This window comes from Erpetoichthys calabaricus, chromosome 4, assembly GCF_900747795.2.
Source record: "Erpetoichthys calabaricus chromosome 4, fErpCal1.3, whole genome shotgun sequence".
Lineage (NCBI taxonomy): Eukaryota > Metazoa > Chordata > Cladistia > Polypteriformes > Polypteridae > Erpetoichthys > Erpetoichthys calabaricus.
The window spans coordinates 264,028,399-264,053,772 of NC_041397.2; the positions used below are offsets into that span (position 1 = coordinate 264,028,399).

Consider the following 25,374-nt stretch of genomic DNA (forward strand, 5'->3'; position numbering starts at 1 on the left):
ACCAGGCATGTAGTAAAACACCTCATCAACAATGTCCACCCACGTCTGCTCAGTCTGACTCAAATCAGATTTCACACACAATCCACCTCCATAAGTGTACACACCTTAGACATGACTAACTCTCTAAACAAACGGCATGTGTTTTATGAAGAAGAGCATTGTTTATCTGATGACATGCTTAGTCTGATTCAATAAGACAAAGCAAGGGAAATTAGGGTATGGGAAAGTATCACGTATCAGGATTACTACAAGAATGCTGACAGCACAGCAACATCTAGCCCATTATAAGCAGATAGGACATGGTAGTCTAATCCTGTGGAGCGCCTCATTTGTGTGGCAGCGGGATCAAAGTACAATATTGTTAGTTCTTTTAGAACTGTTCTTGATTTCCTTGACATTAGGTTTGTGATGGTGCTTACTCTGAAAATAACAAGCTTCGGAAGAGGGCATGAAGAAAGATTAACATGTAATACACAATATTACTTTAGGTGTTTTATGTTTTCTGTGGGGTGGCACGGTGGCGCAGTGGGTAGCGCTGCTGCCTCGCAGTTGGGAGATCTGGGGACCTGGGTTCGATTCCCGGGTCCTCCCTGCGTGGAGTTTGCATGTTCTCCCCGTGTCTGCGTGGGTTTCCTCCGGGCGCTCCGGTTTCCTCCCACATTCCAAAGACATGCAGGTTAGGTGGATTGGCGATTCTAAATTGGCCCTAGTGTGTGCTTGGTGTGTGGGTGTGTTTGTGTGTGTCCTGCGGTGGGTTGGCACCCTGCCCGGGATTGTTTCCTGCCTTGTGCCCTGTGTTGGCTGGGATTGGCTCCAGCAGACCCCCGTGACCCTGTGTTCGGATTCAGCGGGTTGGAAAATGGATGGATGGATGGATGTTTTCTGTGTATTGCTTACATTGAACATTACTGATTATATTATATGTGTTATGTATAATTTTTGTGTATATTTTCATTTTCATATGTTCCTATGATTCTATTACTCTAATTTTAATGACTTTTCAGTTTCTTCCAATGATTGTTAGCATTTCATTTTCTTTCTGCTCATTTATATATGTATGTATTGCTGCTGCTTTGTGCTATACTGTTCACAATTTATTTAATCCTCTGTTTTGTTTATTTAAATATATATTACTGCATCTTTGGTATCTAAATGTTTCACATTTTAGCTTTTCTTCATGACCTCCTCCTAACCATTTCTGATTAGGTTTTTGCAGGTTTTGCTATATTTTGATTAGTTTGTAGACAATCATGTCTCTGCTAAATTCAGGAACAAACTAATTACTAGCAGTGTGCTGTGTAGTGATTTTATTTTGCAAGAAACGTTTTAAAACGCTGTACATCTTATAGCTTCATTTGTGTTTGCCCTTCAAAATGAAGCAGTGGTAAATCTCAAAGACCATCAAGCTGCTTTTTTCTCAGTGGGGAGGGAAGGTTTAATGGGATATGGCTGGCTGCTCCTAACTGTAATGCATTTTCACCATTTTGTTATGGCCTCCAATTTACACCCTTAAATAATCACATTATTCTGAACATATTTTACAGTTCAAACATGAGCAAAGGATGAAAGTGATAAGGATATCAAAAAGTGCCTTTATTGCTTGCCATCCACCCCACCAACCATAACAGCTAGTCTAACCAGAATTACTTAAAAATTAGGCCAGAACAGCGGATGCCACTTTTTTTGGGTTATAATAATAAGTAAGGTAACAAAAGTATGAAATCTTTTGATTATTTGCAATTTCAAGGTCAAATTTTCTTGTTCTCGTTCATAACCACCATGAGGGATTGGGAAAAAAATCAAAGCTCAGGCCTTGGCCATGCCCCAGTTTGTCTATGGTGGAGCATCCCTATGAAAAGTATCATTTCTCCAAGAATGTTTCCCAGATGCTTATCCATTGGTCTCAGCAATAGAAAAGATTTTACTTTTACATAGTGACCAGCACACATGAACACGACAGGTATGAAAATAGAATTTCCCAATGGTGTGAAACACACTAATAGTTGTTAGTGTGCTTAGAGTAAAATAATATTTTCAAAACAGCCTAATTCAATTCATGGTCCTGGAGCGCCAGACCCTATCCTGGTAGGACTAGGGCAGATAGCAGGATGCAGTGCACAACAGGGCACCAGTCTACTGCAGTCACACTCTCACAGCATCCAAGTTGAAATCACAACCTGCACATTTTTTTGGGGTGTGGGAGGAAAACTGGAGTATCCAGTAGGAAACCCATGCATACAAAGGGAGATAGATGATATGGCAGTGCCAGCTACTGCTACTTTGTGATGCCCTTACCTCCGTTAAATGTGATTATTATTAAAATTCTGACATGTCTTGAAGGTTCAAACTGCCAAATATCTCTCCTACAGATGCCCTCTCCAAAGGATTTGACAAAGGGCCCTGCAATGTGTCCCATTTCTTCATACACTGATGGAAAAAAAAGTAACACAATATTTTCTGGAATGAGAGAACTCCAGTGCTGCCTTGTATGCTTACACAAACAGTTGTCAATTTGACCAGCAATCCAGCATGTGCAGTAAGGCCTTGCAACCTGCAAAGACACAAAAGCTCCCATGTGCATTTCAACCCAGCAAGTCTAGGTGGAACAAGGCCTCGTCAAGTCACCTTCAAAATGGTCTCAATTCAAAGCTTACATCACAGTAAGGCAAAGGCTACACCTTTGTCATTTTTCTATGCATTATGTAATGCCACTTATTTCGCCAGAAGTAATGGAGAGGAACATTGGCATGGTGTAGATAAAACGTTTCATGTACTACCAGTATTGCCAGGCACTAAAAGATCATGGCACCCAATAGTGTCCTGAGGTAAGGTTTCAGCAGAACAATAGCACAGCTAGCCATCCAAGATTAGGTTGGCTTTGAGTGACTGCACCAGAGCAGGACCAACACATCAGGTAGGTTTATTTGACAGATTTTTAGAGATTTAGATTTACCACCTACCTGTACTGCTGCTGAAGCTGCCAGCAGACAAAATGCCCACGTCAATAGCAGGACAGTGTGGAATAGCAGGTCTGCAGCTAAACAGTAGTGGTCAATTTTTAAATAAATAAATAGCCAGCTCAATCTCCATGAGTATGCGACCACGACCATGTGCGGCTGTGGGAGGTTGGTGGGGTGATTGGGACTGAGCACACCTGCACCTGAGTGTGTGGTTTGTCTTGATTATTCAGTTGGCTTTCCACAGTCTGAGAATGAGGCACTGTGCCACGGAGGCATACAAGGGAGAGCTGGTATGAGAGAGGGACAGATAAAAAGATCGGCAGAAAAAGATAAGAGGTGGAGGTTAAAGAATGAAGAGAAGAAAGACATGAATGGGAGAAAGCTGGTGAGAGAGAAAGGAGGCAGGCAGCCAAGGGGAGAACCCCTTGGGGGGAGCATGTAGCCAGTACTCGGGAATGAAGGTTACTTCAGCTGAAGGCTCAAGGAGCTGGAGTGATGTGTCACACGATGAAGCGACTTGCAGTGTAAGTCCGGTTGAAAGCTAGCAAGAGCTGCAGGTGAAGGAAGGTTCAGCGCAGTATCCTGCAGGGAAGCCATGGACTGTAGGAACCTGAGCCTAGCAGTGGGAGTCAGGGCCACAGATGGTTGCAGGGAACCAAACCTGGCAGAGAATGATGGCTGTAACTGTCTGTTAGATGTTTCCTCAGCTGCAAGGTCCTGTTTGTGGATAAGCAGAGGAGACTCGTCCATTTTAAAGGGTCGGTTTTTAATCTTATTTTTATCAATATTATTTATTACATTTTTAATCACCATGATCACTTTGACTTTTAAGGATTATTTATTTATTGAAGAATTGTTGCACTGCACTATTTAACAATGTTGTTAGATGGTTTTTAATAAAAGCACTGTCAATTTTGCTCCTCTCCCTTGACTGGATGTTTGTGTCCTCATTTGCTTGGCTCATTTCAGTTACAGTATTGATGGTAGTGGGTTCAAGAGACTCCAAAGGCAAATAGGAGCATGGAGCGAACCTGCATCATCACAGACAGTATGATACAAGCTTCATGTTGCTAGCAATAAAAGCAAGATGACCTCTGCTCTAACATCCTAGATGTCCATTCTTTGCTGATCATAACTCCACAGAGCATATGTGAAATACCTCAATCACAATATCTGGAGATATGAGCTTTTGTCTACCAGTGGTCTGGAACTCTGGAACTTCAGGAACTTCAGGAAAAGAATAACATTTGTGCAGTCAGAGTGCGATTGGTGCCAAGTCTTAGAGGTGTCGAGAGGTGGTGTCAGTAAGAGGAGATCAAACAAAATAGTGAACATTGAAAATTATCAACAATGAATGCTACGCTTCTTTTTTCAGTCAGTTTATTCAGCACTTTTCCTGCTCTCTTAGTTTTACAAAGAAAGTCAATATCAATATTGATGCAGCTTTGAGAATTAAAATACAAGCCCCCATCTATTCTCCAAAACAAAGAGAAGGTGATGAGTCCTGTTACTATTAGACGTGGTTGTGTTTCATCCTCTTCACATTGTTTTTAGACATTGTGAGAATGTTGTGAAGCAGCGGTGTCTTCAGATCTGTTGTTGTCGCATATTGGCTTTATTGTTTTTAAATTCTGATTCATAGAGCAAAGGCGTTTTTTAGTACATTATGCAAAAAATAAGCACACTTTAGCAACCTAACTACTGACACAGGGACAGAGGATATTGTTAAAGAAACACATGTAGGACTGTTTATTAAAATTTGGTTTTGTGTAGGCCTATCTGTAGTCATGAAGCTCCTAAAAGCGATATGATATGTCTGCAAACGGGCACAATGGCCTCAGAAGATGCCAGTCCCATGTCATAATGCTCCCTAACTGTTACTGCTACAGGAGACACCACCTGACAGTCATGATGCTTTTACAGTTACGACCACAGTACATGCTAATATGGATATCGAAACTCCTCAGCCTTGTGGTGCAGCTATTTGCCAAACAGTTTAATATTCTTGCTAGTAGTGGCAGTCAGTCATCCAGGGATTTTAGTCAAACTGCTGCCCTTGTACCTTTTACGTGACTGTGCTTCCTTGTCAACTGTTGTACGGACCTCCTCTGAGTGGTTTCCTTCTAGGTCTAATGTTTCAATATAAATGGAATCTTCTAGTGTATCTGTTTTCTTTTGAATGATAAAAGTTTGACATTGATGATCAGGAATTTGTGAATGAGCAGTTCCCAGTAAATTCCAAGGATGGTTAAGCTGGGGTTTTAGTCTTGTCATTTTTCCACTGATTTTCATTTTTGCAGTTCTTTTAATTGCATTCTCTTTATACTTAATTTTCATTGGTCCTGAGATGCTCTGTATTGAAGATAATTCCTACATTTAATCAAACCTTTTTATTTTTAGTATCCTTCCACTGATTTTCTAACCTTGGATTCCCAGTATAAAATAGAGAGATGGGGTCTGTGCTGGGGGCAGCTTGGTAGGACCAGTTCTCTATCATGAATTTGTGAGACTTAAAACACTTGAATGAATCAATACATTTTAGCCTTTTTGCAAACATTTGGGTCCTGGGTAATCTTTACCAACTTTGTATCTTTGCAATATTAAGATTACTTTGTTAATATTCAAAGAGGCTATTGTAGTACAAAAATGTTATTTTTGAGCAAAACAAAAAAAGGAACCTTTTATCTAGTTTCACTAGTTTAAAAAGCTAATATTTAATGCTGACTCCTTATCACATTTTGTTTCTCCTTTTAGACAGTGCGCCTTACTGCCCAAGGCGCTTTGCTATAAAACATATGGATGTCAATTTAAACTCCAAAACTTTGTGACCCTGAGTGACTGATTACATTTACCAGTGGAGTTTGAAAATAAAATGGGCTGTGCCTGTGAACACAAATGGACAGCTACTACAGAAAGTCGTTATATGCAATAATCATTCACAGAGACCACATGATTAGGCCACTCTTTCTGGATTGGTTCACTAACCTTCTTTGTGTGGTAATGTTTTTTTCTTCATTTTACACTAAGGATTCAACAGTCAGCTTCAAGAATTTGCCACAATTTTCTCAGAATAGATGCCTCTTTGAAATTGAATCAAATTAATACTTTTTTTCAAGTTGACCCTTTCATTGTATATAAGCACACATTTTGAAGTCAGCTCTTTTCAGGTAGAAGGTGAAGCAGAATGAAAAAAAAAACAAACCTTGCATGTAAATGGAGTGTGTGAGTCACAGCTTACACTTACATAAACAGGCATATCAACGCTCCCAGTTAGCAAGTCAGTGCATTGCACTACTTTTGTTTCCATGGTTTCCACAGTGATCACAAAACAAAGCTGACAGTGAAGATATTGTCTTTTTGAATGACACAATACTTTAGAGTAGTTTAATTTGAAAGAAATGAATTGGGATTTGCTTGTACGGGAGTCATTAGGCTAAGTGAGAGCAATTAAATGTAGCGTAACTCATGTAACAACAACTATCTGAATAAGGGAGGGCTCGGATTACACCTGGCTAGTAATCCATGTGGGAGTGTTTCATGGAAAACCTTGAAAACTTAGAGCTGCTATATTCTGTTAGTCGTGTTTCTCATGAGGAAAGCAAGAATGGCAAAAGAATAACAAGTACATTGAAAGACATGGCGTTTCAGGTTCTTGGTAACATTGGAGGAAGCCACATCACCAGAAGGGTTCTGTACACCGAAAACAAAAACGTGATTATCCTTCTTTGAACTTAACTAAAGTGAAGAGGTGCAGAAAGCAATGGTATATCCAACTAGGTGGGTCACTTTGTCAAATTTACCATTTACCTAAATCTCTGAAAATGAATATGTAAAAACTGGAGCATGTGTGGGGGTTTCACTGCTGAGCGAGAGGCTACTTCTGCTTGTGGGTATAGTTAGGCAGGGGCCACTAGGAGGCAGCAGACTTTGATATCAAGAGGGCTGCCATGGAGGTAACATAGTTAGTCAACAGAATAGGGAAGAGTTCTTGTTATGCAGAGAGGAATGTGCTCAAGGTTGTTAGGAGTTGCAGAAATAGTGCTTCATTTTTATTTTGTAGTTTATAATCTGAACTACACAAGCAAAATTCCCTTTTGTGTTTTACATTTTATTTTTACTATTGTGCCACTTATGTCGTTATGTTTTTCATTATTTTGTTGATCTGTAAGATTATTTTTTCATGGATGCCACCATTTTGTGTGAGTTTCGTCACTATGCTTCCAAGCCTAATTACATCAAGATTATTTTTTCATGGATGCCACCATTTTGTGTGAGTTTCGTCACTATGCTTCCAAGCCTAATTACATCATCACAGAGGGCGTTGTTACTGTATAAAGGATGGTAGCACACATTGAATCGCATCTGAACTCTGTTATAAAATAAAATAAAAACTTGGCAAGAAACTATGACTTTGATTTTAGTGATCGTCTTAAACTTTTCAGTTTTTTGGATGTTGCTGTTACTACATCTGACTTGACTTCAGTAGTGACTGTAAACTTGGTTTGAGTGAAGTCTCCAAATATCTGCCATTTGATCCATTCATTTGTTTTTTGAACTTTAATGGAAGTCATCTGATAATCACAAGACAGTGCAGTAACTCATTATGTACTGCAGTGTGCAGGCTCACTATAGTGTGTCTTAACTTATTAAAAATGGTGCATTAACAGCATATAGTATCTGACTGTCTGTCTACCTGTAGTTTATATATCTGTCTGCAGAGTAGGGCAAAATTACAGTAAGAGTTGTTTTTGTGTATCTGACCTGACAATGGGTAATGAGGCTGAGTTGAGCCAATAAAAATGCTGCATTTGCCTCTTCTCAGTCTATTCAGAGGTTTGAATTGTGATGTTTCACCTTCCCATTTCAGTGTGTTTATACTGTGTTTCCAGTCATGGAAAAGTGGGGTTGCTGTTGATTTCTTATTTGGTCTGCAAAACAAAAACTAAAAATAATTAAAGAATTAATTGTATTTTTCATGTAAATGAAGAACAAAATAAATGTACTACAGGTAAATGTGTATCACTTTTAAAGATGGCATTTCTAGCTGACCCAACACCAACAACATTAATTTCTATAGTAGAAATTGCTCAAAAAATTAAAGGAACACTTTGAAAACACATCAGATCTCAATGGGAATAAAAATCCTGCTTGATGTCTAAATTGATATGGACTGAGTAATGTGTTAGGAACGAAAGGATGCCACATCGTTTGATGGAAATGAAAATTATCAACTGAATTCAGACACAACGAAAATCAAAGTGAAAAAATGATGCAGCCGGTTAGTCCATTTTACTAAAATTTCATTGCAGCAACTCCAGATCATACTCAGTAGTTTGTATGGCCCCCACGTGCTTTTATGCATGCCTGACAATATCAGGGGGCATGCTCCTAATGAGACGACCGATGGTGTCCTGGGGGATCTCCTCCCAGATCTGGACCAGGGCATCCTGAGCTCCTGGACAGTCTGAGGTGCAACCTGGTGGCGTCAGATGGACCGAAACATAATGTCGCATCCAGGGTGTTCTATTGGATTTAGGTCAGGCGAGCGTGAGGGCCAGTCAATGGGATAAATTCCTTCATCCTCCAGGAACAGCCTGCATACTCTCGCCACATGAGGCCGGGCATTGTTGTGCACCAGGAAGAACCCAGGACCCACTAAACCAGCATAGGGTCTTACAATGGGTCCAATGATTTCATCCCGATATCTAATGGCAGTCAAGGTGTCGTTGTCTACCCTGTAGAGGTCTGTGTATCTCTCCATGGATATGCCTCCCCAGACCATCACTACCCACCACCAAACTGGTCATGCTGAACGATGTTACAGGCAGCATAACATTCTCCATGGCTTCTCTAGACCCTTTCACGTCTGTCACATGTGCTCAGGGTGAACCTGCTCTCATCTGTGAAAAGCACAGGGCACCTGTGGTAGACCTGCCAATTCTGGTATTCTATGGCAAATGCCAATCGAGCTCCACGGTGCCAGGCAGTGAGTACAAGGCCCACTAGAAGATGTTGGGCCTTTAGGCCACCTTCATGAAGTTTGTTTCTGATTGTTTGGTCAGAGACATTCACACCAGTGGCCTGCTGGAGGTCATTTTGTAGGGCTCTGGCAGTGCTCATCCTGTTCCTCCTTGCCCAAAGGAGCAGATACCAGTCCTGTCGTTGGGTTAAGGACCTTCTACGGCCCTGTCCTGCTCTCCTAGAGTAACAGCATGTCTCATGGAATCTCCTCTGTGCCCTTGAGACTGTGCGGGGAGACACAAAAAAACTGCTGGCAATGGCACATATTGAGGTGCCATCCTGAAGAAGTTGGTCTACCTGTGCAACCTCTGTAGGGTCCAGGTATCGCCTCATGCTACCAGTAGTGACACTGACCATAGCCAAATGCAAAACTAGTGAAAAAACAGTCAGAAAAGATGAGGAGGGAAAAATGTTAGTGGCCTCCACCTGTTAAACCATTCCTGCTTTGGGGGTCATCTCATTGTTGCCCCTCTAGTGCACCTGTTGTTAATTTCATTAACTCCAAAGCAGCTGAAACTGATCAACAACCCCCTCTGCTACTTACTGTAACTGACCAGATCAATATCCAAGAAGTTTCATTGACTTGATGCTATACTCTGATTAAAAAGTGTTCCTTTATTTTTTTGAGCAGTATATTTTCATACATAGGCTGTAGCTCAAAGTGCTTTACAAGAAAGATGCCAAAAAAAAGAAAACAAAATCTTATTAAATTAGGTAATAATAATAGTGAATAAATAATAAAACAAACTAATATGAGCTTACTTAACATAGATATGTAATTATCTGTAGAAAAGTAGAGTCCTTGCATATAAAATCATGTTATACATATCTAAAGAAGAGTCCGATGACAAAGCCGGATGGCTGGGAGGACAGAAAAAACTAAATATGAAGAGTTCCAAGGCCAAAATTCCACCCAGCTTCTAGTGGTCAATCTACCTAGCATAAACATTCTTAAAGCATACCTCACTGTTTCTAGGCTTTGTTCTACAAGATACGGTACAGTAGATTTCTGGACAGCTAGGGCACACCCGGCTTCATTTGAGCCTCATGGGTGGCTTTCACAGTACCTTAATCATGTTGTGATGGTGCATTAAGACCCCACAGAAAACTGGAAAAAAACTGAAAAACACAAAACATCATGGCTAAATGTAACAAAAGTCTAGAAAAAAAATAAGTAGAATTTCATGGTAGATTATTTAGGAGCTATGTTGGCTATGTATGACACATAGGGGGCCATACACACACTTTTGAGTTGCTGTGATGAAATTCATGCAAGTTGGATCAGCCTGTGATTTCAATTTTTGATTCTAATTTTTTCAGTGTGATGTTGAATCCAGTCCTCAGTGGGTTGGTGATTTTGGTTTCCATTGACTGTTGTTACATAATTTTGTTCTCAACGAATTACACAGTATTAAACAGTAATGAAATTCCACTTGATTATTTTGTTCATCAAAATTCGATGTGTGATTTAACTGTTCCCTTAATTTTTTGAGCAGTATATAATCAGGCAAAGATATTCACTGTCTCACTTCAGAAATGTCAGGGTTGGAACTCTGTTAGGATATGCAAATTTTATTAAAATAAGTTTTCACATGCAAACTTTAAAGATTAGACTTCAGAAATTTAAAGAGGATCAGAAAAGGCATCACAAGCATTGTCTCTTTGTGAGGAGTTCAGACAGAAATGAATTGTGCAATAAACCGACTAGCAGTTATTCTGATGCATTTTTTCATGTTTTTTTTTGTGTATAAATAAATATTTATCATTTTTTGCTGTTTTGCCTAATGGCTGGGTGCTCTAAATCAAAGCATATGAAGGTATTAGCAAGATGTCTAGTTAGAAAAGGTGGAACAGAAATTAGATAAGATGGATGTTGGATTAAAAGGACAAGCACAATTTAAGAAGCCTAGTCTGGTCTAAGTTTGATATTTTTGTAAAAATTAATTATTTGTGCAATTATAGTCATTATCCTCTTTAATAAAACCCCTGTGTGCGTCCAGTGTCCGTGTGTGTGTGTGTCTTCTGGTGAAGTGCGCATGCGCGGGGCACGGTGCAATACTTCAAAGGCCGCCTGATGCGTCACACAAGACAGAGAGGGTGGGACCTATAAAATATCGCGCGGCAGATCCAATCGGATTTCGGTAAATGAGGTAAGACCTAAAACATAAAACACGAAAAATCCAATGAGGTACTGAGACGTGGAGACCAGCTTCCCCAAAGAGGTGGGATTAGTGTTTGTTTGTTGTGCAAGTGTTCACTCTGAGGATGTCAGATTTGCGATTAAGAAGCTTGACCCGGTAAAGTGTAAAGTGTCAGTTGTTGAAGGGGTTTTCCTAAATATACGAATTTTCATGATATTACAATACGATGACTTTTAAAACTAGATTTATTTTTGCGCACATTACATCAGTTGCTGGGGAGAATCTGCTGATTGCCCACCGTTGTGACAGACAATTAAACGCATATTACGGACAGCAAAGCCAGTATTACTGTCAGAGAAAATTACAGGCATTTTACGGGAAAAAATTAATGAGGTAAAAGGTCCCTTGCCATTTAATATAGACTGTTCCTACTAATATTTATGGACTACTGTTCTACCGCCCGTTATTGTAACGGGCTTAATGTCTAGTATACTTCATAAAATGTGATGAAGCAGCACAGTAGTGCAGTGGTAAGCTGTGCTACCTCATGGATCCGATGTCCAGGGTTCAGATTCCATTCCCAGTCATTGTCTCTGTGGACTTTCCATGTTCTCCTCATATAATGGATTCAGAAAGTAGTCAGGCCAGTTCACTTTTGTTTATTTTGCTATTTTGTAGCCTAATGTTAAGATCATTTAAATTCATGTTTTAGTGCTTTACAAGTTTGGCAAATTTATTCAAAAATAAAAAAACTGAAATATCATATTGCCTCTTTATTGAGTACTTAGTTGAAAAACCTTTGGCAGCGATAACAGCCCAGAGTGTTCTTGGGTATTTAACACAACAAGATTTTCTTGTGTTTTTCTCTGTAGATCCTCTCAAGGTCTTTCATGTTGGGTGGAGGCTGTTTGTGGACAGCTATTTTCAGATCTCTTCAGAGATGTTAGTCATTCACAGATTTGTCCCTAAGCCATGCCTGTGTTGTCTTTGTTTTGAGCTTAGGGTAATTGTCCTGTTGGACAAGGTGAACCTTTGTCCCGGTCTGAGGTGCAGAGCATCCTGGAGAAGGTTTTTATGAAATGTTTATCTCTGTAATTTGCTTTGTTCAGATTTCCCTCAACCCTGACTAGTCTCCCAGTTCTTGCCTCTAAAAACAAACCCTGTAGCATGATGCTACCAGCACCATGCTTCACCGCTGAAGTGGTATTGCACAGGTGATGATTGGTGCCTGGTATCCTCCAGACACAGCACTTAGCATTGAAGCCAAACAGTTCAATATTGGTTTCATCAGACTAGAGAATTTATTTCTTACAATCTGAGAGTCCTTTAGGTGCCTCTTTTTTTGCAAACTCCAAGCAGGCATACATGTGTCTTTTGTGGAGGAGAAGTCTAGTCTGCCATAAAGCTCTGATCTGTGGAATGTTGCAGTGCTGGTTCTCTTTCTGGATCTTTCTCCCACCTCCTCACTTTTTTTGGAGCACAGAGATTAACTGTTGGGTTTTTGGTTACCTTTCTTACTAAGACTTTTCTCTCCTGATTGCTTATTTTGTCTAGGCAGCCAGCTCCAGGAAGATTTATTGTTGGTCCAAACTTCTTCCATTTAAGAATTATAAAGGCCACTATACTCCCGAGAACCTTCAATTGCTGCAGACATTTTTTGTAGGCTTTCCCAGATCTGTTCCTCAACACAGCCCTATCTTTAAGCTCTGCAGGAAATTCATTCAGTTTCCTTTTGCTCTGATCCACACTGTCAACTATGGGGCCTTTTGTAGATGGGTGTGTGCCCTTTTCTTATCATCTTCAAACAATTGAATTGACCACAGGCAAACTCCAAAAAAGGCGGAGAAACAGCCCAACAATGATCAATGGAATGTAATGCTCCCAGGCCACATTTCAATTGTCGTAGTAAAGGGTCTGAATAACTGGGTCAAGGTGATATTTTAGTTTATTTGTAATAAATTTGTAGAAATTTTTTCAATCCTGTTTTCACTAAGTCATTCGCTTTGTTATTCTAAGTGTTGTTTAATGATGGAAAAAATAGATTTACTGTATATATAGGCTGCAACATAACAAAATATTAAAAAAATGAATACTTTTCGAGGGCACTGTATTTATTTGCATGGGTTTTCCTCCTAGCTAGGTGCATGTGTGTCCTACAAAGTATTGCCATTCCATTTAGTTTTGGCTCATGCTGTTGGATAGCTGCTTCTTCCTCACAGTCTTATAATGAATAATTCATTATTCCAAAAAATAAGACCTCTCATTCATCCCCCCTGTCTGTAACTTGGTTATTCAGGTAAGGTAGGTCTGTGGCAGTGGTCTGAGTATGGAAGTTAACCCTGCATGAGTTGCCAGTCCAACATAGTCAGACTTTGGTTCAGCAGTTTACATATTAAATGTGCAGAGAGATTTGCATGAAGAAAACAAGCTGTCAGCAGATGAGCTCATTCAATAGTGACACCTGAACCCAGGGAAGTGTGTGGATTACAGTACACGAATCAATCCAGATTTTTCTTTTGTTTGTTTATGTAGTGAAAAAGGTCATTTTGGCTAAAATTTCAGTTTTGTTAGACAAAGTATATTTGTAGGATTGCTGCTCCAGTGCAAAGTTGGGCCTGTTAGGTTCTTGTTAGTTGGCTAAAAACTTCCATAACTGAATTGTAAACCACACAACAACAAAGCTGCACCTTTCAGGTGTTCATTCATCGTAAATAAACTGCGGGCGCTTTCCCTAGAGAAGGCTGATCTGTCCTGGCACGCTTATCAGGAAGTTCAAACAGTTCAGTTGTGCTACTTCTGTTTCTGTATAGTCTTGGGAGAGGGCAGGCCCAGCAAACCCCCTGAGGCAAAAGAAGTAGACCTGCACCGCGAGACCTGACACAGGCTTACGAAAGCAGCCTCAAGAGTGTTTGTTGCTTGAGCAATCCTCAGCGTGGTTAACTGTGAGAACCTGCCAAGTGACGTTATAAGTGAGCTGTCTTAAACTGGAGTAGATACTTTCACAATGAACAAGACGAGGATTAAACAGCAGAATGGTGACACAGTTATGTCCAGATGGTTGTGTGTCCTGTTCGGTAGTTCTCGCAATGAATAAGTGCTTATAATGCAGTTCTTTTTTTCTCCTCTATGTCTGATGTGCACCAGCTCTTCCAGCCCAGCGGAAAACCACGAAAATGACTTCCTCTTGCTGTTCACAGACATCTGATGTCTACCTGCCCGCAGACTCTTGACTGTTAGTACTGAAATGCAGTGATGGCGCTTCATGCAGCTGCCTGGAACAATATGAGGAGCCTTTTAATTTTTTCAATATCTGCATTTTTACTTTGGGGTAAGTCTCTTTACTTTTTTATCTTTCCCTAGTGAGTTTTTTATTATTAAGTCAGCTAATAAGTGTCTATGTAATTGATTTTTTAATGTCAACATACTTTGATTTTAAAGTAAATTAATAAATTAATCCATTCACTTTGAGCCTGTTCTATAGTATGTTGTAGAAGGAAGGAAAAAAAATGGATACTTTACCCTAGAGCACTACTCACTCACATAACCACTAAGCAGTTTAGAACCCTGAGCCTAAACAACAAATCTTTCACATAGATAGACAGCTTTTTATTTCCTAAATAGAGGCGATTTTTGCCATTTAACTCTAAACACCTTGCGTAACTCAGCTTCTTTTGAGATTTGCTAGATAATTCTCAAAAGTTTACATAAAAGTGTCATATTATCATTTGACATTTCATTTAATACTGCGGTGGGTTGGCACCCTGCCCGGGATTGCTTCCTGCCTTGTGCCCTGTGTTGGTTGGGATTGGCTCCAGCAGACCCCCGTGACCCTGTGTTCAGATTCAGTGGGTTGGAAAATGGATGGATGGATGGATTTCATTTAATACTGAGATACTGCAGATGCTGTGCTGAATTTTAAAGTGGCACCAAATTGTTGAGAATAAAAGCACTTTGCTAAATGTTTGCTTCATTTATTAAAAAAAGAGCTATCATTTTTCAGTTTAAATGTCTGATTTGTTTTCTGATTAAGAAATTAGTTTAAATTAGATGCTTGCAAGCAAAATTTAAGATAATTGGAAGTATTGGCGAATGTAAATAATATGTAAAATGATTTATTTTAAATAAATTGGAGTGGCTCAGTGGTAGTGCTGCTGCCTCATAATAGGGACACTGGGGTTTGTGTACTGGGTCTTCTTCCCTACGTGGAGGTTGCATGTTCTTCCGGTGTACATGTTGGTTTCCTTCCACAGTCCAGAGACATGCAGGTAGGTGGATAAGCGATGCTAATTTGACCGTAATGTGCACATTGGGAGAGTGTATGTGCTCTTCCTGTGATGAGCTGGTGCCCTTTCCATGAATTGTTTCTGCCTGCACCAATAGCTTCCTAGGACAGGCTCCAGCTGCACCGTGACCCTGCCCCAAATATTATAAGCAGATTGGGAAAATGGATGGATGGCTTAAACCTAACAATTTTTGGTTCCTATTTCTCCGCTGTCCTCTATTCATGTTTTCCTCCTGTGTTTGAAAGCCGTAGGTCATACATTAACTGATGAGTGTAAATTGGCCTGTTGTGAGTGAGTGTGGGGGTGTGTGTCAGTGCATCTGAACCTGAATTAAGTAGGTTTAGATAATGTATGCCTGCAGTCTTAACAGCACTTACAGAATTTCAAAAGATCTCTGGTCTCAGAATTAATTTAAATAAAAGTGTGCTCTTTCCAGTGAATTCTCAAGCATACAATATTAGATTGGACACCTTCCATTTTATCATTGCAGATCAGTTTAAATACCTAGGGGTAAATATCAGAAGTAAACATAAAGCTCTTTATCAACAAAATTTCGCTGTCTGTATGGAAAAAATTAAGATAGATAGATAGATAGATAGATAGATAGATAGATAGATAGATAGATAGATAGATAGATAGATAGATAGATAGATAGATAGATAGATAGATAGATAGATAGATAGATAGATAGATAGATAGATAGATACTTTATTAATCCCAATGGGAAATTCACAAGCAAGACTTGCATAGATGGTCAACCCCTTCATCTTACTCTAGCTGGAAGAATTAACGTTGTTAAGATGAATATCCTTCCTAAGCTTCTTTTTTATTTCAAAATATTCCAATATACATTAATAAATCATTTTTAAGCAATTAGATTCAACCATAACCTCATTTATTTGGAACTCAAAACATCCATGTATTCAAAGAGTGACCCTACAAAGACCTAAGGCAGAAGGTGGCATGGCTCTACCCAACTTTCAGTTTTATTACTGGGCAGCAAACATACAAGCTATAAAAACCTGGACACAAATAGATGAACATACATAGGCTTTGTGCGCAGTAGAAATAAAATCCTGCAGTACTTCTTTATATTCCCTGCTTTGTGCCCCAATAAATGCAAGTTATCACCAGTCTACTAACAACCCAATTGTGCTTCACTCACTCAGAATATAGAACCAATGTGGAAAGCATTTTAAGATAAAGAATCTTTTATCTGTGGCACCTCTGCATGAGAACCACCTTTTTCAAACCTCTAGAAACATGTGCAGTTTTTAATATCTGGAAAACATTTGGGATTAAATTACTTAGAGATCTTTATACAGACAACATCTTTGCATCCTATGAACAATTACATTCCAAATGTAACTTTCCAGCAACACATTTCTTTCACTACCTTCAAATTAGAAACTTTGTTAAACAGAACCTGCCCGACTTTCCTCATCTCGCACCCTCTTCTACGCTGGAAAAAATATTGCTCAGTCTCGAGAACTCAGACAGCATTTCTGCAATATATAAAATTATTTTACACTCCCTCCCTTTCAAAGATCCAAGAGGACAATGGGAAAAAGATCTCTCACTCAACATATCAGAAAAGGAGTGGAAGGTAGCAATGCAGAGAATTCACTTGAGCTCCATATGCACAAAGCATACAATTATCCATCCATTATCCAACCCGCTATATCCTAACTACAGGGTCATGGGGGTCTGCTGGAGCCAATCCCAGCCAAGGCAGGAAACAAACCCTGGGCAGGGCGCCAGCCCACCGCAGGGCACACACACACCCACACTAAGCACACACTAGGGACAATTTAGAATCGCCAATGCACCTAACCTGCATGTCTTTGGACTGTGGGAGGAAACCAGAGTACCCGGAGGAAACCCACACAGACACGGGGAGAACATGCAAACTCCACACAGGGAGGACCCGGGAAGCAAACCCGGGTCTCCTAACTGCAAGGCAGCAGCGATACCCACTCCGCAACTGTGCCGCCCAGCATACAATTATTCAACTCAAAATGATATATCGAGCACATCTGTCTCGCTTAAAACTGTCCAAAATGTTTCCAGGGCAAGATCCAACTTGCAAATGCTGCAATCAAGTCCCAGCCTCATTGGGTCACATGTTTTTGGTCTGAACCAAATAAACATCATTTTGGACAAAAATATTTAAGTGCCTTTCAGACAGCTTTGGTGTCACAATCCCTCCTAACCCACTAACAGCTGTGTTTGGTGTTCTTCCAGATGGGCTTAAAGTAGAGAAGGACAAACAAACTGTGATTGCCTTTACTACACTATTGGCACGCAGACTTATTTTGCTAAACTGGAAGAATCCTAATTCTCCTCTTTTAAGTCAGTGGGTAACTGATGTTTTATATTATTTGAAATTGGAAAAAATCTAATTCTCATTTAGAGGATCTGTGCAGAACTTTTTCAAAACCTGGCAGGATCTAATCAATAACATTTTAGAATAAGCTCTTAAAGCACTGAGGAAGTAACTCTCTTCCCATTTCTTTTTCTTCTCCATTTATCTTTATCCGTCTATTAATCTCATCAGTTTATGTATTTTTAAAAGCTTTAAGTTTTACTCCATTGGCCATGCTCTCTTTCTCAGGGGTGGGGTTGATTTGTTTTCTATCCTATTTTTTGTAAAAATTGATCTATTTGTATGGAATGATTACAATGATATCAATAAAATTATAAATAAAAAAAAAAGAAAATGTATGTGAGGATGTTTCCACTGTAAACACCTTAGTAGAGATAACGTTTTCAAAAATCAGCAGCAAGGTGCACTAATAAAGGACATGGATTAATGAAGTGGCAGGGACTTCATCATTTATAAATTATAAATTAAATGTTCAGATAGTATTACGGTCGGGTCCTTCTGCATTGACAAGCTCAACTATGTTTTTATATTGTACGTCATTAAGGGACATAAAAGTTTATATCTAAGACGTTTGAATCCCAAACAGTAAACACTGATATTACAATTTCATGAGTGCACCATTTTCCTAACCAGCAATGACATGCTACAAAAAGTACACTCAAAGGAAATGCCATTTTTTAAATTTTGAGTGTTTAAAACTAAAAAGCTCGGTTATAATTAAAAACACCTTTTCTGCAAACAAAACAACTTTAATACAGCATGATGGGATGCCTGTCATGTTCAATTATTTCCCTGTTTCTATTGGTTAAACACATAGTTTAAGTGACTTTCTGAAAAGGTCAGTGACGGGTCTTGAACTGAGGTGATACAAGCCTACAACAAGCCAAACCACCTTCTTCAAAGAAGACCAGAGCTGGTTAAGACAGATTGCTTCAACTAATTCACATCACAAAGCAAACTGATTTTTCTATTAATATCAACATGGTTTCCTTGAGAACTGAAGCAAAATGAAACCTTTCATTGGCTAAATGAACAGATTACAATGTCTGTAATCTGAAGAAGGGGCAAGAGTTGCCTCAAAAGCATGCATATTGTAATCTGTTCAGTTAGCCAGTAAAAGGTGTCATTTTCCTTTACTTCTCATTTCATCTGTAATGACTAACACGGTACATACAGTACATTACCCTAGTACTACTACAGCATGGTTTCCTGTAAAATGAAATATGCAGAATTTAATTAATTAACGCAGGTTACGTTCTGGGGAAGAAAATGAGAATTTCCATCTCAACATGCATTAGATTTAGTACTTCTCTCCTTTCAAAGCTTTTTTAATGAAAGCATCACATCACTGGTGCCATCTCACTGTCCTAAAGACTGTGTGGCCCATATCTTAGAAACCACAGATAGTCAATTAGTATTTTAGCTCTAAAAATCAGTCATTTTAACAATTAGTATTTAAATAGGGCAGCATGGTGGCAGAATAACCAGTATTACCTGGGCTCTGGTGCCTTCTATGTAGAAGACCAAACTCATGTCAGTTGTCAATTTAATTGGTGACTCTTGTCATGACACTATTAAAAATTCACATTATTTTTGTGTATTTATTACATTTTGTCTTATTTATTTGTGCACTGCAAGTGCAAGTTATGTGAATGCGATTTGTCACATCAATGACGTCACCAGATGTTCTGGTGTAAATATGGCCAGAGCACAAAGAGAAAGTATCTTACAGCTGGATATAACTCAAATCTTTAGCATTAGTTTGTTTCTCTTTTCAGGTAGGCCTAGAACCTTGATTTAGGTTAATTTTGATTTTGTGATTTATTTTTGGCTGTGATCTTCACTTTAATTTTTGGTTTGCCCAAGTACCTCGTTTACCTGATATATTTTTTGATCTCCCAGTTTTGATCTTTCACCTAGCACTGACTCCATTATTTATCTTCTCTTCTTTCACTCACAATATTCCTAGAGACCTTCTAATATCAGACACACCTTCAGTAACTGTCATTGCTACTATGCATTGGCCACACCCCTTTCATGGTGACCACACCTCCCATTTTTACCAGTTTCCTTACTACAATTAACTAGAAATTACCTAAGGTGTTTTTTAAGTTTCTCATTATTTTGCTATCACTTAGTCCTCGGCTTTTAGACCAATTAAACATTTTTTCAATAAGAACACATGGGCACAGATAAGTTGGTTTAAGTTAAATTTTGCATTTGTGATAGAAACATTCTATACATGTATAAGGGTTGCCGATACTAGTACATTGGTCTTCTTCAAGTATCAACAGTTTTTAGAAATAATTCAGTGAATAAGGATTCAAGTTATGTTGGGTTAATAGCCTGTTGTCATTAAAACCTTTTTCTTAAGCACTTTTTCAAATATACTGTGCCGAACATACCTTAAAATGTATGCAAACAAATGCTAGCCAATGGCAATGCACAGTGAAACTCATAAAGTTATTAGATGAATGTGAACACACCAGCATGTTCTGAGAAACCTGCTTTCACACTGCAGAATAAAATTCATCATCAGAATGTAAATCAGCATCATTATTGTGTGTCTTTGCCTAGCACTTGTTTTCCAGTCATAGTTTGCCGATATTGTGTGCATATTCTTTTAGCAACAGCTAATTGCAGATTCATCTTGTAATAAAGTGTTTATAAAATATACGCTAAGACAGAACATTCTTTCATAATGTTTGCAAAATAGAACAAAGTGCACTGGCCTATAGAGCTGCATTTTTGAGGATTGTGAGTAATATGATCTGTGATCATGTCAACTAATCTCTTTTGAAAATATCTTCAGTACAGTATCATGTAATGTGATGGCTTTGCAATGCATATGAAAATGGGAGGTTGTTTGGACCTTTTTGTCTACTGTATGTTCAAGGCAAAATTATTATTTTCATTGTGAAATAACTTTCATGTTATTCATGCAAGGATCATAAACACATCAAATAAGTTATCAAGTAGCTCCATTTTGTTTACCATGGGCAGCTCCATATTATGAATAGTTTTTGTGGGCACTCATGTGTTTATAGCAACAGTGCCTGTTTATGGTCATGTGGTACGGATAGATCATATGCATATGGTGACATCATACTGCAGGTTATCACATGTAAGAAGGCAGCATGCTTAATAGAATGTCGTAATTTCATCTAATAAAGAAAATGCTTTCATCAAAAGACACTCTACAGTTTTAAAGGGATTTAAAATTTGAAACTTCGCTCTTTTTGCTTTGGCATTTGGTTTTCCAACTTTACCAACCCTTCCTTGCTTGCTTGACAATTCCTTTAAGAATATCCCTTTATACTGGTTTACTTCCATTATGGATGTAGTATGGAGCCTTAAAGTATGAAGATTTAAAGTATGAACAGCCATCTAATAACTATCGTATCTCCAAAGGATGTCAATGTTTTGCATTTATCTCATTTGGGTTTTTGGCCCGAATTGTAATCCTCACTGTTTACTTACTTTGCTCACTGCTTCACAAAATACAGGAGACCAGTTAGTCCATCAGGCTCATTTGTTTGCTGAATGGTTGTTAAGTTTCCTTTTTTCTGTTAGTCCTTTCTTTTTCACGCTGTAGTTGCAAGATTTGTATTATAGAATCCACAAGTTGTTTTCGAACTTGAACCACCATTTTTCCAAGTAACAACATGTTAGCCTCAAAGAGAAGGTGAAATTTGAACCTAAGTCATGTTGGAGTTTAGCAGCATGAAAACCCTACTGGTTTAGTGTGAGTGGGCACCTTTCTGCATGAGCACTGGCTCATGTCTTGCATTTTATTCAGCTTCTACAGCCTTAGACAATTACAAATAAATAAAATGATATAGGTCATTTGGCATTTCTTTTTGGAAAAGAGCAGATTATTAAAGTAAATGTGACCCCTGTTGTTAAATGTTGCAAGTGATCATTTTGCTTTATGGCAGGTACAGACACTTGCTCCTATGAAATATGTATGTTGACTAACTGACTGTAAAAGTAAGTATTTAAAGTCAGCTTGTGTTTTTATTATTTTTTTTTTCCTTTTTACAGATTTCTCAGATGCTCAAAGAAAAGTGGAAATTCAGAAGGGACTGCTTTATAGAGTGGCAGGCTACCCAGCGGATATCATGTGCAATGTTAGTGGATATAAAGGAGGAGATCAAGACTTTGAGTTCTCCATTTACATGCCCAGTCGTCCAAACACTGAAATAAAAATTATCAGCACAAGAGACCCAAATATTTGCTATGCTATTTATAAGAAAAGAGTAACAAATGGAGAAATCTCCATTCGCAGACTTGCTGGTGATTCGGTTCAGCTTCATATTAACAAACTACAGTCTGATGATGCAGGAGAGTATGAGTGCTACACACCAAGCACAGATGGAGTACACTTTGGGACGTATAGTGATAAAATGAACCTTGCAGGTAAGTGCACCATTCTGCTTCCACATGGAACAAATGAATATACAGTATATACAAAAAAGAGCATGTGGAACGATGACAGGAATAATTCAGTTTTATTGGTTGTTGTTAAAAGAAACCACCTCACCTCTATAAAGGCTCTCAAAGTTGATTAAAGCCTGAGAGGTAGATCTTTTCTGGTGTTATAAGTAATCATGTTGTTTGACACAATAAGCAAATTCTTTACAATTTCTATCACATATTGATACAATTCTTTGTAGAACAGAATACATCACCTCACTGGACCTGAATCTTTCAAATGGAACTGTTCCCTCATTAGCCCCCCAAAGTACACTTTTCACTTTCACAGATGAACATCTCTTATCATGCACAGTGTTGTGCAAGTTCACACTCCACAAAAAATAGCTCAAAGTTCAGTTCACACAAATTAAAATGAATAAATTCACGTTCATAGTTCACCATTTCAATTTTGAACTAGTTGATGTTCAGTTAATTTTGTATTTTTTAAGGAGTGAGAATAAATGATCCACGAGTTTACTTTTTTCAATTTTGCATGCCTTATATTAGGCTATTACAGTGTTCTTGAATAAAATACAATAATTATGAAGATTGTTTTATTTAAATACACTTTATTGAGTTATACTTAGCACAAACATGTATAACCATATATGCTAATATCCTCCTGGTCAAGAAAGAAATTAAATAGATGCAAGTATACATATAAATTAGTGCTCTATTTCCAACCGTGTGACACAAATTGTGACTGTGGAACCAGCATGTAGGTGAACTAACATATTACACTGCCGGTCAAAATTCGCGTCGCATATTGCATGTCCAACGGGGAAAAATATAAAGTGGCCTCACGAAGTACAACGTTTTCCTAAAAGTGAAAGCAGAGCTTCCCCATGTGCTCATGTCAGCGTGGGTGCAGCTTAAACACAAGCAGGCGGACACAGACCGTGCCTATTTGATTTTACGTTATTTTTTCCAAATACAAATAAATGGCAAACAATTTGTATGAAATAGATATTCATAAAAATCCACTACTTGTGCTTATCCGAATATCGTATTCAGATTCAGCTCCACCCGTACATTACAGGGTAAGGCATAACATTTAATCTGGACATAAACCAGATCCAAAATGTCACATAAAATTGATCTAGCTCACGTTCAAGTTCTTCACTTGTAAATACGTTACGTTCAGTTCACCGTTCTTAGAAAAATGAGCTTGTTCAATGAACGTGCTCTTTTGAACTAGTTCATGCTCAACATTGACCAAGCATGCACCTCATGTGACAGAAAGATATTGGGAGGTGATAGATCTGACACTGAATGTAATTCATGGGGAGAAATGACTGAAAATGTGAGGCATGCATAAGCTTGTAGGTAGAGGAAGACAGCTTAAAGTAAGCTGGGCAGGGCCAGATTTTCCTATAGGCTAACTAGGCTTCAGCCTAGGGCCTCAAGATCAAGAGGGGCCTACATTCAAATTGTTAGCAAAATTAAAATTACACTATTCTAAAAACAGTGAACACTAAAACACTGAACCGAAAATAAGGAGAAATTCTACGCATATGACTAATAAACAAACATAAAAATGTATTGGTTAAGATCAACGCGTTAATTTTCCACACAGGTTAGTACCAATCACAACATGTTTCATTTAACATATTGATATATATCACAGTAATGATGTATTTTATTATCTCTCATGTTAATTTACAAACTTAAAAATGGAAGGTGAAAGGGCCTCATAAGTGGAATAGCCTATGGCCTCTTTTCATATAAATCCGGCCCTGAAGCTGGGGTGGGGTGATGGATGAGGAGGAACCTGGAACAAAGTACCATTAGGAGAAATGAAAGGCCAAGGGAAAACAAGGGAACCATCTAAGAAAGTCTGAACAGCAAAGTTAAGGTTGTCAATACTGGACACTGTTTTGTGCATTTTTGTGTCTTCTGTCATTAACTTCATTGTTAAGTATGTAATGGGAGAGTTTGATAATTTACAAAAAATAGCAGGAAGGAGTGAGGCAGTACGAAATACGCCAAGCTATGTCTTATTTATTTATCAGTTGATTAACCTGACAATGGTTTAGTTCTGCTGCCTCACTGCTCCTGGATGCTGGGTTTGAATCCCAACCTGAAGTTTCATGATTCTCTCCCAGTAGCCCAGTTTTCCTCCCATGTTCTAAAGACAAACATGTCATGTTAATGGAAGACTCTTAGGTTCACCCTAGTGTGAGTGGGTGCCATGCATAATATTAGAGGCCTGACAAAAGCTAGTTCCTACCTTGCACTTAATTGTTTCTGTGAAATAATCTGGGTGTCAGTGACCGTAAAGGTGAACGAAATATGTTCATAAAATGAATAGTGCAAAATATTTTTGAATTTGTATTTTTTTGCTTTCCAATCATTCACATTGTTTTCTTTTGTATTCTTTACAAATTGATGTCTTGTGTTAAATAAAATATATAAAACTGGAGTATACACTCTTGAGCAAAACCAGACTAGATGAAATTATATTAAAGGGGTTTATTTTACATAAAGTGTAGTTGGTTCTAAAAGGAAAACAAAATAGAAAGAGCAAACAATAAACCAATGTGCCTCCCCAAGTCTAATGAAACAATGGGTTACCCTATCCCTGAGGTAGCATGGCTGACTCACCTACCAACTTATTTTTTTCAGCTAGCCACATCTTGACTTTCTCCTTTTTCTGGCCTGTTTTGCTCCTGCCGGACTCACCATTTCACCTCTCTTGTGGTTGGAAGGGGTTGTTAAGGTCACCACGTGACCACCAACCAACAGGACAGGTTTGTGAATTACCCTCACGGTCTGGAATACATCAGAAACCTGGGAACATTCTAGTAAAACTACAGCAAGTGTCCCAGCACTTCTGACACCCAACTCCCTCTTATAGGGTCAAACTAAATCTTGGTCATCTGTCCATCACACAAAGTTGCAGAAAACCATGTATAAGATAATGGACATCCCCGTTGTAACATTTTGCTTAGAAAGCTTGTCAAATAATTCCACTCAACTGTTCCCACATTTATTTGTGGCCAAGAAGTAATTATCTCCTGGGCTCTGGTATTACATTTAGGCATAACAGCCCCCATTGGACCCATAATCCCACCAGAGTTTATCTCTTCTCTGGCATTACTTAATTT

The 25,374-nt window shown here is 38.6% G+C and overlaps 1 protein-coding gene across 3 annotated transcripts in view; it reads left to right on the forward strand.

Moving 5' to 3' along the window:
* Positions 1-25,374, forward strand: part of LOC114650841 (immunoglobulin superfamily member 3-like) — a 92,995-nt gene that overhangs the window by 20,946 nt on the left and 46,675 nt on the right. Inside the window, exons 1-3 of one of the 3 annotated variants that reach the window (XM_028800731.2) lie at positions 6,393-6,737; positions 14,267-14,450; positions 21,836-22,210. In XM_028800731.2, the coding sequence (XP_028656564.2) occupies positions 14,375-14,450; positions 21,836-22,210 (451 nt within the window). In that variant the 5' untranslated portion in view covers positions 6,393-6,737; positions 14,267-14,374. Of the gene's footprint in view, positions 1-6,392; positions 6,738-13,978; positions 14,451-21,835; positions 22,211-25,374 lie in introns of those variants that run through there. The other 2 variants (XM_051926057.1, XM_028800730.2) reach the window with 2 other exon arrangements.